This window comes from Eucyclogobius newberryi, unplaced genomic scaffold (genome assembly GCF_026437365.1).
Source record: "Eucyclogobius newberryi isolate DKJ021-1_F unplaced genomic scaffold, fEucNew1.0.hap1 SCAF_6, whole genome shotgun sequence".
NCBI lineage: Eukaryota > Metazoa > Chordata > Actinopteri > Gobiiformes > Gobiidae > Eucyclogobius > Eucyclogobius newberryi.
The window spans coordinates 34,121,405-34,140,997 of NW_027316278.1; the positions used below are offsets into that span (position 1 = coordinate 34,121,405).

General features: G+C 40.4%; 1 protein-coding gene across 1 annotated transcript in view; it reads right to left on the minus strand.

Annotated features, from left to right (window-relative positions):
* LOC140347590 (secreted frizzled-related protein 1-like) overlaps positions 1-13,644 on the minus strand; it is a 28,090-nt gene extending 14,446 nt beyond the window's left edge. Inside the window, exons 1-2 of the mRNA XM_072434107.1 lie at positions 13,037-13,644; positions 923-1,003 (exon numbers count right to left, since the gene is read on the minus strand). Of these exons, the coding sequence (XP_072290208.1) occupies positions 923-1,003; positions 13,037-13,544 (589 nt within the window). The 5' untranslated portion in view covers positions 13,545-13,644. The remainder of the gene's footprint in view (positions 1-922; positions 1,004-13,036) is intronic.
* Positions 13,645-19,593: the final 5,949 nt, after the last annotated feature.

The following is a 19,593-nucleotide window of genomic DNA, read 5'->3' on the forward strand; positions in this document are numbered from 1 at the left end:
TTAGTAACTACTTAATTAAGTTTAGGGTTGGAAATTAGGTTTAGAGTGTTACTTATGTGATTATTAAACCGTAATCATTCTTAAAGGTGCAATGGACGATTTTTCAGCGATTTGAGAACGCAGGCGGAAGTGCGCATGTGCACTCCCCCGTGCGGACTGATACAACACACACGTCCATCCATCCATCCATTTTCAAATTGTGCGCTAATAAACACACGTTTGTTTGTTTATTAGCGCGACGGATCGCATCGCATCTCTCGTCTCCCGTAGATTTCCGTCTCCTTATGAGTCAGCTCGAACAGTCTGTCTCCGTCTTCATTTTGTCCTGTACACTGAGGGAACTATTTTATGATAGATCAATGCGCTTAGACACACGGAAACGTGCTGCTCTCGTGGGACGAGCCACACGTGGCTGCAGGTGAGCGGTAGGTGCGTCGTCCTATGATTGATACGTGGCAGGACTAATCGGCAGTCCACGCCACGAGGAAATGAGACTCAGATTTGGGCCAAAAAAATCGTCCATTCAACCTTTAATAAAATATGTTTTCGTTATAAATTAAGTTTTTTTCTCAAGATGTCAGCTGGTGATTGGGCTTGAATACGACATTTGGGTTCCACAGTGATGCGAAGTGTGTGTGTGTGCGTGCGTGTGTGTGTGTGTGTGTGTGTGTGTGTGTGTGCGTGCGTGTGTGTGCGTGTGTGTGTGTGTGTGTGCGTGCGTGTGTGTGCGTGCGTGTGTGTGTGTGTGTGTGTGTGCGTGTGTGTGCGTGCGTGCGTGTGTGTGTGTGTGTGTGTGTGTGTGCGTGCGTGTGTGCGTGTGTGCGTGTGTGCGTGCGTGTGTGCGTGTGTGCGTGTGTGCGTGCGTGTGTGCGTGTGTGTGTGTGTGTGTGTGTGTGTGTGTGTGCGTGTGTAAGGCGCTCACCAAATTCACTGGCACACATATGTTCCAGGATGGTGTCGGTCTTCATCTCGTTGTCGCAGGGAGGGCAGATCGGGGAGTAATCTGCAAAACACAAACAGGTTTTTATTATTTTCTCATTTTAACATTATTCGGTGTGTTTGTACCTGTTGTAAATAGAAATGACAGTTTTACATCAATCGAGTAGCTATTTGAAAAATCTGCAGAAAATGACAGGAAGTGACATCACACCTCATTCCATCCAAAGTTTTTGCAGAATTTACACAAAAGAAATAAAATGAATGTGACACTCTAAACAATAATTCAACAATAAAAAGGTGCTTTCATAAGAATATTTATATGTCAAATTTTACAAATTGTGACATTAGATGAGTTTTGGCCCAGTGTTTGCTGGGTAAAATTGTAGACCGTGGCTGGAGAGCCGGAGTTTCAGGGACCGCGGCATTTCCCTTATAGCCCGTTATAGCCTCATGGCTAACCCCAACCCCAACCCCAACCCCAACCCTAACCCTAACCTTAACCCTAACCTTAACCCTAACCCTTAACCCCAACCCTAACCCTAACCTTAACCCTAACCTTAACCCTAACCCTAACCCTAACCCTTAACCCTAACCTTAACCCTGACCCTAACCCTTAACCCTAACCTTAACCCTAACCTTAACCCTAACCTTAACCCTTAACCCTAACCATATCCCTAACCCTAACCTTAACCCTAACCTTAACCATAACCCTTAACCCTAACCCTAACCATATCCCTAACCCTAACCTTAAACCTAACCCTAACCCTAACCTTAAACCTAACCCTAACCCTAACCTTAACCCTAACCCTAACCTTAACCCTAACCCTAACCTTAACCCTAACCCTAACCCTAACCTTAACCCGGCGCGGTCTAAAATGGCGCTAAAACGCGGTCAAATAGCGGCGCAGTTTCAGGAGCCGCGGCGCGCGGCCGGCACAAAGATAACATGGCAGTTTCGGCCGCGCGCCGCGGCACTGTAGACACTCCCAAAATTATAAACCTAAAAAAAATTATATTCAGGCATAAAATATGTATCATTTTTAGCAACATTTTAAATATATTTATCTTAGCGTCATTTTGGTTCAATGAGTCGTCCAACCGGTCACTTTAACCGCATTTTAAATTGCTGAATGTCCTCCTTGCTCTTCTGAAAGACCTGTAACAATTGGCCATTGATTTTTGTATTTGACATGAAAGGTTTTAACTCTCGGGACAATAAACAATTTGGTCCAACTCAATAATAGTTGTTTAAACATGGAAGTTCTTCATGATAGTGAAAGTATTGATGTGACTATCCATAACATTTTAAAACCATCAATATTTTTTTTTTCTTTGAACATTCATGATACTATTGTAGAGCTGGACGATCTGGGATAGACCTAGAATCTTTCTCATAGTAATTGACCTCGATTTTTGATTCGATTTATTTTGTTGTTTTAAAAAACAAAGTAAAATGGGCGTTAGGTAACAATTTCGAGAATATAAACTACACAGACCTTTAATCTGTGCCCTTTAACACAAATAATAAAGAAATTCTTCCCCCAAAGTCTGAATTTTGCTCAAAAACCACCATGTTTTTGTAAACTATTTTTTACCAAATCATCCTGAATATTCCCTCTATCACTACTCGCCTTTATTTTGGCCATGATAATAATAATATAATAATAATAATAATAAAATGTTAATATGGTCCCACGTCTACAGGACTTGATGGGACTTTCCAGGTTAAATAAAGGTTCAATAAAAATAATAATAATAATAAAACAGTGCAAAACAGTAATAAAACCGTCCTGTCCGATAAAGCCGACGGGACAAAACAAACGCTTAAAGAAAGAGAGCGATGTGAGCTCTGCAGTAGCGCCGCGTCAAAGCCTCCAGGACGCCGCTGACCTGACCTTACACAGGAATTTGCCTTTTTATAGCCAGCTGCATTTGGGCCGCAGTAAACACACACACACACACACACACACACACACATATACACATACATACAAACCCTGGCTGTAGAGCGTCTTATAAATGATACTAACGCGTATATGAGGTGGGAGGAATGTTCTGGCCCTCGCTGCGACCATGGTAACGGAGCCAAACCCGTCCGCTACCAATTCCGAGCGCGGCGAGATGTGATGTGGAAGTCAAAGTCGTGTGTGTTAGTCGCGAACGTATGCGCCATAAAACAAGGTCGATATAAAATGAACGATTGACTTGTTCTAACATTTCTAGAGTAAATGTTTATGTTGACAATGACTAATGAGTAGTAATAGTTGTAATAATAATAGAGGTAGTTGTTGCTGTGGCAGTAGGCCTCTCTCCCCCTCTCTCTCTGGTCAGTCCCAGTTGTCCGGTCCATGTGTTTGTTAAAGGCCTGTTGTTAAAGTCTAGTCCAGGTGTGAAAAGCTTAAGAAAACACTGGCTGTTTATTGAGCCACTGAAGTCACTGTTTTTTCCGATCTGAATTTAAACCCATTAACACTGGGACGAGGCGAGATGCGGCGGAGATTAGCACTGTTAGCACACTGTTAGCACAACTCTTTACACACCTCCATTACTAGCCTGTACAAATGTCTGAATACTTTAAAAGAAAATTTGTAGGTTACACGTTACACAAGCTTTGGGATTATCTTTGGAATGCGCTCAGATTATTGCTAAAGTCGTTTGAAATACGTACGTTGCTACACAGTGTTTCTGCTTCACCGAGTGCATAAAACTAACACATTAATCAATCTGGAGCGGCTCTCGAGATGGGGACGTTCAAACAAATACGGCGGAACAAGCGGAGAAATGAAACATCGCTTAAATTCAGTTGTGAGAAAAGCAATGATTACCAGAGTCTGAATGTCCACACTCTTTCCTACAGAGGGCACTATTTAGGGCTCGCGCCATTTTTAGTGCTGTCCGAATGTCCAGCAGCTGAAAAACTAATGCACTCAAAATGTCCCACACAACACGACTGAATGAAGCAGAAGAGCTGTTTAAACAAACTGTTGACTCGAGAATATGAAAAAAAAAACGCTCTTCAATAAACTTTGTGTTGCCACCAAGTTGCTAGCGTTAGCCGCTTAGCTTAGCTTGAGTCTCCATCACAGGCAAAAAGTTGAATGATCCAGTCCGTTTGTTGATGAATGTGAGATCCATGACTTGTATAGTGATTATTAGTCCATAACTACGTGTGCTAGACAGATTTGACCAATATTTATTAACAAGTTTTTTTCCACTTGGACGCCAGAGTCACGTGACCCGCGGCGAGGAAAAACTAGCGAGCTCAGTGTCCGAATCGCTCCGTGACTGAATGCACTATAAAGTCTGCAAAATAGTGCAGGACTGTGGAGTGAACGAGGGGTCAGGGGACGAGTGTGGACATTCGGACGCAGTTTGTTTTGGGTCATTTGGGGCGCTTCACCTTTGACTCTACCCCCAAGCCACAATGCTGCAGTGCGATTGGTCCAGTCTTTGAGAGCCGGTCCAGATGGATTCTCAGATATCGGGAGTTTGGACCTATAAAACGTTCAACTGTTCCATCTGAGTCAAGGTCGAACACTTTATACATTTGTTCTCCCGTTAGCGTAGCCTCCGGTCCCGCGGCCCAAAGCCTACTGTAATGTAAGCCCTCTTTGTGCCTGCAGTGCCCCCCGCTGGGCCCTCGTCCCGTCCGCCCAAACGGATCCCAACAGCTGATGTCTGCAGTCTCAGGCCTGTGTGGTCCTTTTACCATGAAAAGAGGCTCTTTCTCAGCCAAAGGAGCCAAGAGCCCAGTGCACATATTGGGCTGTCACTCATCACGTGCCCCCCTCTATCCTCCCCCGTCCCGCCGTCCCCCATCCTCCACCATCTATTTCCATACATAAACATTCAGATACTGTACCTTTATCCCACAGGAGACCACCGGCCGCTCAGGCGTAAACGGTTTGGACTGAAATAAGAAATACATGTGGAAATCCCCCGCTATTGCTAAGAACAATCCAGAAACGTGAATGTTTGGTGGATTTATGTGCACGCTTTCAAACAATATTATGAGTGTATTGCAGTTACACAAAGTTATTACTGGTGTAAAGGTTAAATCATTTGGGTTGGGAAGCTATGGTACTTTGAAATATGCACAGTAATTTATGATGACTGCACCTTAATGAGCCTTAATAAAGCAATTCACAATGAAGTCGTTTATTAAGAATGATTCAGGCTTAGTAACGACTTAATTAAGGGGAGAGGGCTTTAAATAGGTAGTTACTAAGCCTGAATCATCCTGAATAAACATTTTGTTCATTATAAAGTAAGTCTGTGTTAAAAGTGTAATTATTATAAAGTGTAGTAGTAGTTCAGACAGTAATCCTCCACTAAAGAGAAGTTTAACGGTTCAAAATTAGAATTAGAAGTAGATGGTTTATAATTAAAACTACTGGACCTCTAAAAGAACAAAAACTTCTTCCAAAATCTTCTAAACAAGGCATATTTCTGAATGTTTGTGGTTACGTTTCACGTTTAGTGCTGGACTTGAACCTCAACCAAGACATTTATTGAATGAATGATTGAAGTATTAGGTATTTACAGTGTACTATTCCTTCACTCCACACCCGGACCGATGGAAGCGAGCGCTGGGCCAGGCCAGTTTATTTGTAGAGCACAGTTTGTACTCAAAGGGATTCAAAGTGCTTCACAGACAAACAGGACGATAACGTGAATAATCATTATAAATTTACTGGATTTGGACATTGTCGGAGCAGAACCGTGACTGTTCTTCTTCTGTACGTTTCAATAAAGTCGCTCTGCACCTTTGCCGCCAAGTGAAGGCGATCTGAACCGCCTGATCTGAGCTCCACCTCCAAAGAAAACTCCTCCACCCTCCGTCTTCGTCTTCGTCCTCTCCGCAAACGCAACTGTTGCTTTCTCGCGGTTCTGGCTCGTCTCCGTCGGTCCCCCCCCTGGACCCATTCCTCTTTCTCACTCTCTTACAACATCCCTCTTCCTCCTCCCAAGTTCTCCGCTTGTTTTCCCAACGCTCTCTCCACTCCACGGCCGGTCCCCGCAGGTTTGAAGAATCCGTTGAAGCTCCGTCGGTGATAAACGACCGGGGAGTTTACCGAGGCGCGTTTGTCCGCTTCGTTTGCGTGAAAGGAGTTGCCAAAATGTATTAAAGAGGGCGTATGACAGGTTTTTACGATTTTCGAATTTTGACTTTATTTGATGTATTTATACCTGTTGCATGTAAAAAATATAGTTTTAAAAGAAACGAGCAGGTATTTGTGTCTGAGAGTATACATTGCGATTTAAAAATGATTTACGATAATTAACAACACGACCAAAGTGACAATATAATCCTAAATGTTCTTTCCTTCTTGTTTTCATTGAAGTTTACTTTTTGAGGAAAGTCTGGGCAGAAAAGTCTAGAAAAGTGTTCTTATTTTCAATCTAGAATTGACACATTTCTTTTAATTGATTTAGTTAAATAATTGTCAGTTTTCTATAAATTGAATTAAAAAAAAATAAAAGTGTTTCTTCTAAAAATGTCCCAATCATATTTTTTTTAGTCTTTGCAATTATATTGTGACCTGAATAATCATGAATATCGATTAACAGCGACATCCCACGTGCGAACAACCAGAACGAAATTGCAAGACATTTCGATCATCTGAGAAGTCCAGATAACGGTCAGATTTTTGGTGGTTCTGTGGTTTAGGGTTGTTTATATTTTGTCGACAGTACATTTATTTTGAACCAGTATTACTACATCTGTCAAAAGGATCTGAACCTTGAAGAAGCCAAATCTAAAACTGATTTACATTCTCTTAATGCCACGGATGCAGTGTGGAACTTTTCGGATTCTGGTGAAACAAATTCAAGCCAAGAAAAAAATATTTATTTTAACAAAAACTGTATTACCTACTTGTTTCATTAAAGGTGCACTGTGTAACTTTTCTTGGCGTGCACGTCACCTGCTCGACCTTCAGATGTTCCGCAGTTTGGCATTAAACGCACTTGTCTCGCATTTAGTCGATTACGGGCGTTTTAGTCCACAAAAACCACTTGAAGAACCAACATTCTGACTCGCCACAGATCTGAACTGTAACTCGGCCCTGTGGCATCACCTACTCGTCTCCATGGAGATGCACAGGTTTAATGCCATACTCTGGAACATTACATAGTGTAGCTAAACTGCAAAACTCAGCAAGTCAGCAAACTAATAGCTCAACTGGAGTATCTTCCTTTCTTTGGTTGCCACGCCCTTATTTTATTCTTGAATTACCTAAAGTTCACTCTGGTCCTGCCCCGGTTCCTTTTTTATGTCCTAAAAAAAACATATTGAAAGTAAAACGTAGTAGGACTGAAAACAATCCTTAAAGGGCGTATGACAGGTTTTTATGATTTTCTAATTTTGACTTTATTTAGTGTGTTTATATCTGTTGTACACATAAATGATAGTTTTACAACATTCAAATGTCAGTTTGTGGCGAAACCATTGAGAAATCATCATGACAGGAAGTGACATCACAGCAGGTACACTCATTCCATCCAAAGTTTATGCAGAAAATTGAACTACTTTTTGACTCTCTAAACATTAATTCAACAAAATAAAGTCACGCAATATGTACACACATATGTATATATATATATATATATATATATATATATATATATATATATATATATATATATATATATATATATATATATATATATATATATATATATATATATATATATATATATATATATATATATATATATATATACATATTGCTATTGTCAAATAAAGTAAAAAAATAAGTTTTGCCCCGGTGGTTGCTGGTTTTTCTGTGCAAAAAAACGGGCAACCAGGAAGTAAAAGTTATACACCTAAAATATTATTTTATCTTATTTTTTAGCTACATCTTAAATAGATTTATCTTAACCGTGTTTTAGTTCAATGAGTGGTCCAACCTGTGTTACTGGTGTTGCTCCTCGGCTCATTTTCTTCTAATTTATTGGATTATAGATTATACAATGCAGTTATAATCTTTTTTATTGGACAAATGAAAATATATGTGAGCGAGTTTATTTTGTTGAATTAATGCTTAGAGTCCAAAAAGTTGTTTCTTTTGTGTAAATTCTGCATAAACTTGACTAGAATGAGAGTGTGATGTCACTTCCTGTCATTTTCTACAGATTTCGCAACATTTTCTCCACAAATACCTGCTCGATTGGTGTAAAACTATCATTGATATGTACAACAGGTATAAATACTCCACATAAAGTTAAAATGAGAAAATTATAAAAACCTCATAGGCCCTTATATTTTAAGGATCTTAGAAGACCTCAAAATCTTCAGCAAAGTTTGAGATTCGAGACATGAACTGAAGAGTCGTTTTAAAAGTAAAAAAAAATCTTTGACACGTCTTATTCATAACAGTTTAGCGAGAGGGTTGCTCAAGAAGGGATGGAACAACACCAGATTCTGCTTTTGAGAAAGACCTTCAAAACCTTCTTTACAATCGCAAATTAGTTTCTTTCTTTCGTTTTACTCAAAAAGGATAGAAAATCAGACAATAAATATTAAAAAATTGCCCTAAAATTACATGAACAAGACAAAATCTGACCTTTCCTGAACAGTTTTGGAATGATCTTGAGCTTTATCAGAACAAGAACAAGATCACGATGTTTAATAAAGAAAGAACAAGAAGTATTATTTTGGATTGAAAGTGTCAGTCCGATTACCTTAAAAAGTTTGACTGATTGAAAACATTCGATGGCGACAACACAAACTGCACATATCATATTTGACTGAAGTGTGTCTAGAAATGACCATGTTATAAAGTAATAAGTAAAAGTTTAGTGAGTAAAGAAATCTACAATCAATATTACCATTTCAAACTGGATTTGATACCAAGGAACAGGCTTGATACTCGATACCAATGTCAATACAACAATGACAATAGAAAATGCTCTTTTCTATAGACAAAAAATCATTTCCTTCCCATTTTCTTGAAGAACACAGAATAGAACATGACCAAAGAGCAAAGGTACAAGTAAAAATACAAAAGAACATCCAAAGAAACAAAACCATGGCACATTTCAGATATAATAAAGGTCCAGCTTGGTCCAAACTCTTTCAAATTTGTCCAATTCCAACACAAAATAAAGCTCAAAATCATTCTTAAACCGCAATTGTGTCCTTTTTATGTGATTTTCTTTTGTACTTAAATAAGTATCTAGCTTTGACACCAGTTTTAATATCGCTTAGTGTGTCATTTTCGATACTTTCGTCGATTACGCTGTTGAAATTGTGTGTAAAAACGTCCCGGTCCCGACGGTGGAGCGCGGTTCACGTTTTGGAAGTGTGACCGCGGATGGGCCGGACTTTCACGGCTTGGATTTCCTCCCAAAAGGTTCCTCCTCGGCTCTTGAACCCTCTGAAACAACAGCGTCCTCCCCCTCACGCACACACTCACGCAACACAGGTGCGGGTCTCGACACGCGCCTGTTTGCTTTGCCCAGTCCAATCAGCGAGCCTCTAAACATCAGCTAAAACAACAACTGGTCCAAAAGGGCCACCGTAGGGAAAGCAACGTCGCCGGGCTGAGGTGACGGTCGCTCTTTTAGGCATTTTGGTGATGGTAAACGACACCCCAGGATTAGGGATGTCGAGATGATCAGGTTAATCGATGATTGTGATTATTCAGGTCATAATCTAATCATAAGGACCAAAAAAATGTAAATGGTGACAAGTTTATAAGCTATATTAAGTATTTTTTAAGTTCAATCTAACGTCCAAAAAAAATGTATTAGTCATTTAATCTTTACTAAGAACACATAGTAGTCCATAGATTGAGAAAAATAAATGTAAAATATTAATGAATAAAATAAATTAAAATTGGGAACTGAAGTCTACAAATCTGTTAAAAAATTCCATTTTTTTCTTATTTTGAGTTCTACTTAAAATACAAGTGTTGATTTAACCGAAAACATTTAATGAACAAAATAAATAAAAGTGATTGAAACAGATTTTCTCAAAAAGGTTTCATAGTTTGTTTGTTTGTTTGTTTGTTTGTTTTTTCTGGAATAAAAATGGTAAAATACACATTCTGTTCTTTTAAACCAAAATACTGATTCAAATTGAACAAAGTTGAACTAATTTACTCCCAACCCATTCTAAAACACTTGGAAAAACGTGCTTTGATTTGGGAGATCTCTGTCAAAAGAAGGCACAAAAACAACACTCGAAGGCAAAAAAAAACAAGCAAACAAACAAACGTACGGTACAATCTCCGTGCACAGTGATTATTTTGCATTGCAAGGCTAACAATTAGCAAGTTGAAACTGTTGGCAGCCTCAATTTAGTTATGCAACATTTGATGTGCAGACAACATCTCCCAAATTGCAGTATTTCTGTTTTCTACAAGCACTTATTTGGCACAATCGGCTTTTTGATTTCCCACTGCAGTGCAATTAGCTTAGGCTTATATTTATCCAAAAAAACAACACCAAATAAATACAAATCCTTCCGCTACAATTTGCCCTCAACAAAAGTCCCAACATTTGCAGTCTTGCGCACGTTTGAATGGGCCCTTTCTGTAACGCTGTTCTCTAATGGGCCTCATTGACCCCAATAAAAGGCCCCGCTCCACAGCCCCGAGTGGCCATAATACTCCAGTTATATTCACGCCAACGCCACACCGCCATTTACACCTCCTCACACAAAACTGTCATAAAAATAGCATTACTTTTATTGTAAGTTGCTCTTTGTGCGCCGGCTTTAAAGTGCCCCCTACAAGTCGGACGACTCATTGAACTAAAACGCAGTTCAGATAAATATGTTTTTTTAATTTGATAAATAAAAATAAACGAGAGCGACTTTATTATGTTGAATTAATGTTTAGAGAGTCAAAAAAGTTGTGTCAATTCTGCATAAACTTTCACTGGAAGGAGTGTCCCTGCTGTGATGTCACTTCCTGTCATTCTCTACAGATCTTTCAGAGTTTTCTACACAAATACCTGCTCCAAACTATCCTTTATATGTACAACAGGTAAAAATACACCAAATAGTGTCAAAATTAGAAAAACGTAAAAATGTGTCACAGGCAGGTCGACAAACAAACAACTTTGGCTCTTTTTCCGGCTCACACTTGTGACTTTTGATTGTTTGTTTTGACGCTGTTTGATGCTCCACTTTTCATTCAGTTTTCCCTCAGTGCGTTTCGCCACTCTGCTTTTTTTAAGTTTAGAGGTAGTTTTGTCCTCTCGTCATGCTATTGTTTTGTTGCAACAATCGCTAAAACTGCAAAAACATGATCCTGACACTGTTTCCTGTTTCCTGTTTCATTGCAGAACAACATGAAGAAATAACTGTTATTACGCACACTTATCACGGTCTTGTTAGTCGGAAATCAAGGCTTTTTTAAATGGAAGAAGTAGCATTTCTGAGTACTATTGTACGGAAGATGCATTTAGACGATTTTGTACTGTGAGATTTGCATATATTGTTAAATTAATAAACTTATAAATAGTCTATTTTGACAAAGTGTGTCAAATAAATTGTATTGGTCTGATTTAGGGAAGCCAAGATGATCAAGTTAATCGATAATCGCGATTATTCATTATTATTAATCCTGAGAACCCAAAAATAAAAATTGGGACAATTTTAGAGGCAAAATTATGTCTTTTTTGATCTAAATGTAAAGAATGTTTTTCCTCCAGCTGTTTTTAGCACATTTAACTTTATTTTGTTGTTTAAAGCCAAAATATTTATTCAAATTTTACAAAGTTGTACCAATTACTAAACTTTAGATTGGGGACAAACCCAATCCAAAATACTTGGGAAAACATACTTTGTTTTGGGAAATATTTGTCAAAATAGGCACAAAAACAACACTGTAAGGCAAAAAAAGAAAAAAAAAAAGAAAAAACAACGTCATTATTTTTTAACAATTAGCAATCGTGATCATTTTAGAAGCAAAATTAAGTCTTTTTAGTTAAATCTATCGTCAAAAAAATTAAGTTTTTTCTCACAATAATCACAACAGTAATATTCTGATTATGAAGCCCAAACATGGCAAACGTCTCCAACTTTCCACTTCTCCATTTGAAGTGCCCCGCCCATAACTACAGGTTACAAAACAATCGCTATTGTTATGTGCGGTTCATCATTTTGTAGTGTGTTTTGTTCTAGGACTTTGTCATAAGTGTCATTTTTTGTGTTTTTTGTGTCTTTTCTGGTTCAGACATTGGCCCGAAAGACGTGAATCTAACATGGAAAATCATTGGCCTGTAATGCTAACTCTGTGGTTCCCAACCGGAGGTACGCGTGCACAGACCAGGGAGGGGGACTTGGAATGGCTTCAGTTTTAACACTGAAGGTAACATTTAACAGCATTTTAACAAAAAATTAGTCTTTGTTGTAAATATTACATCCTCAAGAGGCTTTGGCGGGGTTTTGGACATCAGTAACGTTCAAACAAGAAACTATTGTAGTTTTAATTGACTCAATGACAAAAGTAAAGAGGTTTATTTGCCTTGTGCCCGAGTGAGGGGTACTCTGATTCTGGGAAAAGGCTTAGGGGGTGCACCAGGGCTGCAAACGGGGCGGAAAATTGCACGTAAATGTCTAGATTTTTCAAAACGATTGGAAACTTCAGCGCAGGAATTTTGGGGAATTTAAAATAAAAATGTAAAATTATCAAAGGCCTTTAAAAAACGTTTCTTTAATAGAAATATGTCTTACTTTTAAAAAGAAATAAACCCTGATATTCATACAGTATAATTATAATTACACCATAATAAACAAACTTGTATGTCCTTTCTTTCATAAGCCATGTAAAAAAACACAAAACATTATTTCTCAAGTGTTTTGGTGGCAGATTATTCCAAAAGTGTCTGAGCTTTCAGTCCTTATCCATCTCCTCTTTGTCTCTAGTGCGTATTGTGGGTCCAGTGCGTGAGTATTGATCACGCGTGCTCAGATGTGCGTGATCATCAACAGCATGTGTCATAATAAATCTGTCTCATCCTTGTGGACCTGGAAGCCTAAAACCTCTCCTTTAGTGGCAAATACATTCAATCCATTTTAAGGATATTTTTAAGACACTTTTATGACCTGACGCGCCCCTGCGTCGTGCGCCCCGGGACTCACCTGTCGGTCTGGTGGCCTCGGTGGCGTTGGGCTGCGTCATCGCGATGCACACGTCGTCCTGCGGGAACTTGTCGCACGTGAGCATCTCCGGCCACGGGAAGCCGAACGCCTCCATGATCGGCGTGCACCCGTCGCGCACCGCCTCGCACAGCCAGCGGCACGGGTAGATGGGCCTCTCCAGACACACCGGGGCGAACAGCGAGCAGAGGAAGACCTGCGTGCCCGGGTGGCAGTTCTTGTGCACCAGCGGCACCCAGCTGCTCGCCTGCTGCTTCACCTCCGCCATGCTCTCGTGCTCCAGCAGGTTGGGCAGCAGCATCTGGCTGTAGCCCACGGTGTGGCACAGGCGCAGGTCGTCCGGGATGTCCACGCACTGCGGGGGCTTGCCGTAGCCGCGACCCCCGTTGTTGTACGCGTCCGACCTCCAGCTCAGGTACTCGTACTCGGACGCGGCGCACGGACAAACCAGCAGCAGCAGCAGCGCCAGCCAGCTCCCGATTGAACACATTTTAGGTGGAAGTTAAATGAGTCTTAAAAAACTCTACAATGTCCCCGGTTACTCCAAAAGCTCTCCGGTGTTGGTGCTGTTGTCTCCGGTGCGTCTCTGCTCCAAGTGGTGCGTGAGGAACAAGAGCGCCTTGTAAAAGAGCGCAGCGGCGGCCAATGGGAGACGGCTCTGCGCCTTTTGGCCCCGGCGCTGTCACTCAAAGCGCTTAATTACCAGTGCGTAAAAACTCTGCAGGGGCCCGCCTCCCCCCGCCTCTCCCGTGGCCCCCGCCTCCCCCCGTGGCCCCCGTGGCCCCCGCTTGTACTTCCTTTGTCAAAACAAAACATTCACAAAGTGAAATGAGCCTGCGCCTGGACGGGCCGCTGCTGCTGCGGAGGCGCAACAAGTGTCTCGGAACCAAAACACTTCTCACTAAAGTGCACTGCGTATCTGAAAAAAGCATTATGAATAATTAAACACGCAGGTTTGTTCTTTATTTGAGGAAATGTGTCTCAATGGGATTTTACCAGGAGATCAAACATGTTAAAGGTTCTTTATCCGTCAACTGAAACTACTTTTTGGACATTAAACCTTTTGTATTTTTACTTGTAAAAGCATTTCACTCTTTATGACAGAGTAATTCAGTCCTGATTTCTGAGCATTAAAAAGCAGCAGTCCAAATGAGGCTAAAGATAATAGCGGCTCAGTGTGGAGAGTCTCAGTGAAGGGCTTCTGAACTCTGAAATGATTGAAACACTTGTCCGGTGAAGGCGTGTGGACTTTAAAAACACAGAGGAGCGCGTCCTCGATAACATTTGATGATGTCACAACATTTTGAGATCTGATGCGACAGCAATAATATTGAGGATTGTCATATGTAGGATCAATTGTTTTAATGTGTCCTTTTTAGACTGTAGTGAAACCACAAAATACTCAATAAATTAAATCAACATTTGTGTTAATTGCAGTTTTTTATACAAAAAAAAGTTTCATAAGTATTCATTTCTCTATATATTTTGAATTAATAAAAGTAATTCTGATTTAGAAAAAAAAAAACATGCTTCTGTATAAAATAGCCCTACCCAAAATGAGCTGTAATCTAACTGCTCCACATGTTCTCACACTGTAAAGCAGCTTGTGTATTGGCTCTGTAATTACTCATTAATTAACTGTTAATTACACATTAAAGCCTTTGCCACAAATACACATCTGCTGCTTCAGTGAACATTTATGGACCGTCCCAGGACACATGCAAACACAGGGGTTCAGGGGGGTTCAGATGGGTGCAAAAGGGCTTCAGGGGACTTCAGGGGGTTCAAGGGGGTGTAGAGGGGTGCAGAGGGGCTTCAGGGGACTTCAGGGGTGTGCAGATGGGTGCAGAGGAGTTCAGTGGTGTGTAAAAGGGTTCAGGGGGGTTCGGATGAGTTCAGGGGGCTTCAAGGGGGTTCAGAGGGGATTGAGGGGGCTCAGAGGGGGCTGAGGACCTGTGAAAGCCCCTCAAACGTCCCTGAGGAGAACCTGCATGATGGATGTGACCTCCAGGTGTGAAGTGCATAGCACTTCATTTGCATGTCATTGTGCTGCGAAGAGCTCAATGGGGAAGCGGCCAAAACAAAGAGCCTAATTTGATTTTAACTGTGTTTGCGGCAACGCCAGACCTTTTAAAATGTTTATGGATCAAATCAATGACAGAGCAGAATTTAGAATGTGTAAAATAAACAACACATTATGACTTATTTTTGAGAGTTTGTCCTTGTCATAACGTTGTTCCTTCATCAAAAACATACAAGGAATTTTATTTAGCTTTATTTCTGCTTATTTGATGGATTTGTGTAAGTCTTCTTGCTCTCAGCATCAGAAAATGTGTTCCAAATTTCCAAGATTTGTGACGTTATAGAGATCTTCTGCGCTTTTTCAAAATGTTTGGCCTGTTTAGGGACGAGAGAAGGACGGACATTCAGCAAATTGTCAGAGTCGGATTCAAACTCACACCAATCTTTTTGTTCCTCGACGTCAAAATTTGGACAAATCATTTATACGATATTTACCATCTTAAAAACTTTAAATACATAAGATAAGGGTAATTTTTAACTATTTTCAGCAGTTTCCTAATGCATTCTGAGAATCCTAATTATTCACACTTTTTCATAACTTTCCGAGGCCAGAGCGAATTTTGTAATTTTGTTAAAGCAAACCTAAGTATCTCTGGCGATAGAGCTTCTCCTGCAGCTTCCTTGTGAAAATAGGTCGTCAGAAAACAGATGCAAACCAATTTTTTTTTTCTTTTCTTTGTTTCTTTAATAAAATAACACAGTAGAATCATATACAAAAACAATTCACACACTGGGATTTGAGTCGTCAGAGACAGCAGGGGGCAACAACGAAAACTTCAAACGTCCCAAAAATACACATTTAAATATCACAGGGATTTACACAGATGTTTATTAAGGTGAGAATGTTACTTAGTTCAGCTTTAAAGCGAGCATGCTAACAGCGCACTTTCTCTATCCGCTCTATACTTACATGCAAATAACACACCAGTGTCTCATTTGCACTCGAACATATGCTTTTAATATATTTGTACTGGGGAAACATATTTGAATTAATGACATGAAGAAAATTGAGTTCAGCCCCTTTAAACCAGGAAATGTTTTAAAACTTTCAACCTTGTTTTTATTTGTTGTTGTACTTTAAGCAAATTTTCATGTTCAAACTTCAAATGCTCAAACGCAACAAATATGCCTTACTTTACCCCCTTCATTTCTAAGTGGCTCTGATAGGCCGTAGTAGATGAAAGAAGTCTGTAAATCTAAGTGAAATCTGTTGAAGATTTGTCCGGTTAATGAATTCAGATCTGTGTTTGTTGTATCTGTCCCTATCAAATAAACAATAAATAAATGGAATAGGGAAAACAGAGGATTTAGAAACAGCACAGACTTCTGGTAGATTAACAAAGCACTAAACACTGGGTACATTGGCCAGTAAATATCACATAATTAAATCAGATTTTTCTTTGTGGTTTTTTTACACACGTACACACAAATTTGATCATCAGTAGAGTTTTAGAGAGTAACTAGTGTATTTGGAAGACAAAGTACAATATATTTTTAACATAGTTTCTTTCATTTTAAGCCTTTGCTATGTTTGTTTGCCCTTTTCTGCACCATTTTCCTTCACAAATCCCGCACAGAGTGAACAATCAAAATGAAATCAGAGTACTCACCTCATTTTAACTGTAACTGTAACTGTTTGCATGACATTTCGATAATCTGATCAATCTAGAAATCAGATTATGATAGACAGAGATTGACAGGTGTGTCGACAGGTTGGCCATGAGCTTTGGGTAATGACCGAAAGAACAAGATCGCGGATACAAGCGGTCGAAATGAGTTTCCTCCGCCGTGTGGCTGGGCGCTCCCTTAGAGATAGGGTGAGGAGCTCAGTCACACGGGAGGAGCTCGGAGTAGAGCCGCTGCTCCTCCAGCTAAGGTGGCTCGGGCATCTGTTCCGGATGCCTCCTGGGCTCCTCCCTAGGGAGGTGTTTTGGGCATGTCCCACTGGGAAGAGGCCCCGGGTAAGACCCAGGACACGCTGGAGGGACTATGTCTCTGGGCTGGCCTGGGAACGCCTCGGGATCCCCCTGAAGTATTTGGAAGAAGTGTCTGGGGAAATGGGAAGTCTGGGAGTCCCTGCTTAGACTGCTGCCCCTGCGACCCGGCCCCGGATAAGTGGAAGAAGATGGATGGATGGAAGTTATTTTGCTCTGAAAACTACGCAATGTTCCAACCCGGATTCAAAGAAATTCTCTATCCCTGCCCCAGGTTAACGTGCAGTATATACATTTATCTCGTGACGTTTGTGTCATTAATCCGCTCTCCTCACCAGTAACACGTAAAAGAGGATGTTCAGCGGTGACTTGACCTTTACAGGAAGCGCACAAGATCAGAAACGTCAACCAGGAAAGTCCCATTGAGATGACCAATCTCTTTTGCATTATTTTCCTGGCCAAGACCATTCATCAACACACGTAGACTATCACCCTTAGCGACGAAGACGGTGCACAAAAGCTCAGTTTATTGAATAAGCACTGATCTCATTTTATCTTTTAGCTGCAGCAGACTTTTTACTTTTTATAATATTTATTCATTCTACGGCTTGATGGATTGATTGTGTCATGTGACGCTGAACCAAAAAGTTAAAGTTAGTTGGTTATTTGGACCCCCCATTCGCTAGTCTTCCTGGGGTCCATTCAGCATAACATTTACATTTTCATGAAACATTATACATGACCACATTATACTTTTTACAATATTTGTCAAGAAAATACCTCAAAACAGTTCTTTCACACATGTTTGTTTTAGTATCTAGTCCAGGGCTATTCAACCTCATTTTCCCGAGAGCCAGATTTTCCGGAGGGCCAAGACGTCTGGGCCAGAGGTGCACAACATGCTACTGTAGTAACATTTTGGATCATAAAAAATATCCACAGTGCTTGACCAGAAACTACAACTAGACTACAACTAAGTCTGAACCAATCATCAAGCACTAAACCAAGACCAAACCAGGACTTAACTAGTGCTAACCCAGAATTAAACCTATAAACACGATTTTTTTTTTCTATGATTGGAAGACTAGTTGTGGGCCGAATAAATTGCTTGGAGGGCCTTAGGTTGAATAGCCCTGGTCTAGAGTGTGTTCCCTAAAAACAGCTACAAACCACAGATCACCTATTGAAATCAGTTATTTTAGTTTCCAGTAAATAATTCCATGTTACTAATCAATTATTATCTAATATATAACACACTTTACACTCTCAACAATGACTTTAACGACGCTTTGACCTCACTGAAATCGCTCGATGTTGGTACCAGCTGACACTCCCTTGATTTTTTACTTAACTAACGTTTTTTGCACGCTGAAGCTAACAGCTAACGGCTTGGTTCTAAAAAAGAGTCCCAAACGCTGCGTCTACCTGTTTGTGCAGTATGTCAATGGAACTTACCACTCTTTGTATCCATCCCTTGCTTTTCCGATCAGCCATCTTGCACAAGTTCTGATTTGGTCTTCATAATGCTCAGATAATCACGTAAATATGTCTTTCCCAGCTGTAACTATTGCCCATGTTTGTCTCCTTGAACCAAAGCCAGCCCTCAAAATGCAAAACGCATTAAACCAAACGAAACGACGGTGACAGATGGCGTCGTAATGTCAAAAAAGACGGCGATAATTCCCCGGAGTGCAAGAGTTTAAATGTGTCATAAAAGTGTCAAAAGTACCACTGTGGATCGCCAGCTACCTCTAATCAGAATCAGAAATGACAGAACGCTACGCCGCCGCTTAATTACGGCCGAGGTATGCGACGGTTGGCTGCGAAAGCGTTTGCCAAGAGATGTGAAAGCCTTTGCCACCGGTGTCTGCAGATAACAGCCCCGTTTGCTCTTCTAATGACGCTTTAATGGGGTTGTTTTGAGAGACAAACTTTATGGGCAAGTGGCATCCAACAACAAATGCGTCCTTGCGCTGCGACGGTTGCTAAAACAAAACTTCAAATCCAAGAAACACGAGGGAACTATTTTCTCTTCTTGAACGACGTGACCTGGTTTAGCTCAAACGGTAAGAAGCTCCTTGTCAAAAGAGATCGGCCTCAGACGGACGAAGCGCAGCAGAAGCAACATTTGGTTTTGATAGTTTTGCGTAATGTAGGATTTCAGAAAAAAGGTTGCAACTTGTTTTCAGAATCTTAACTTGCCTTAAAGAGAGAAAAAAATCCTGGAAATTTCACAACCAGATTTCCAGTAATAGGAATTAGCCAGGAATTTGTGAAGTCACGAGGCTCAACTTTGAATGCTACGCTTTGATTCATGTTTGTTGCCATGCTTGGTGGACAAGACTGTCACCATGGATATGACATGTCAGATCTGTGCAGAGGCAGCTCGCTCGTATTAAGAATGCATGTTGTTCCTTCTGCATTTGGCCCAGCTTACATTGGCGCTGATCGCTGATGTTTTCTCTAACTACGACTTTGTTTAGTGGGATATTAGTTTTGTTTAGTCCCAAGTCTTACTCCAAA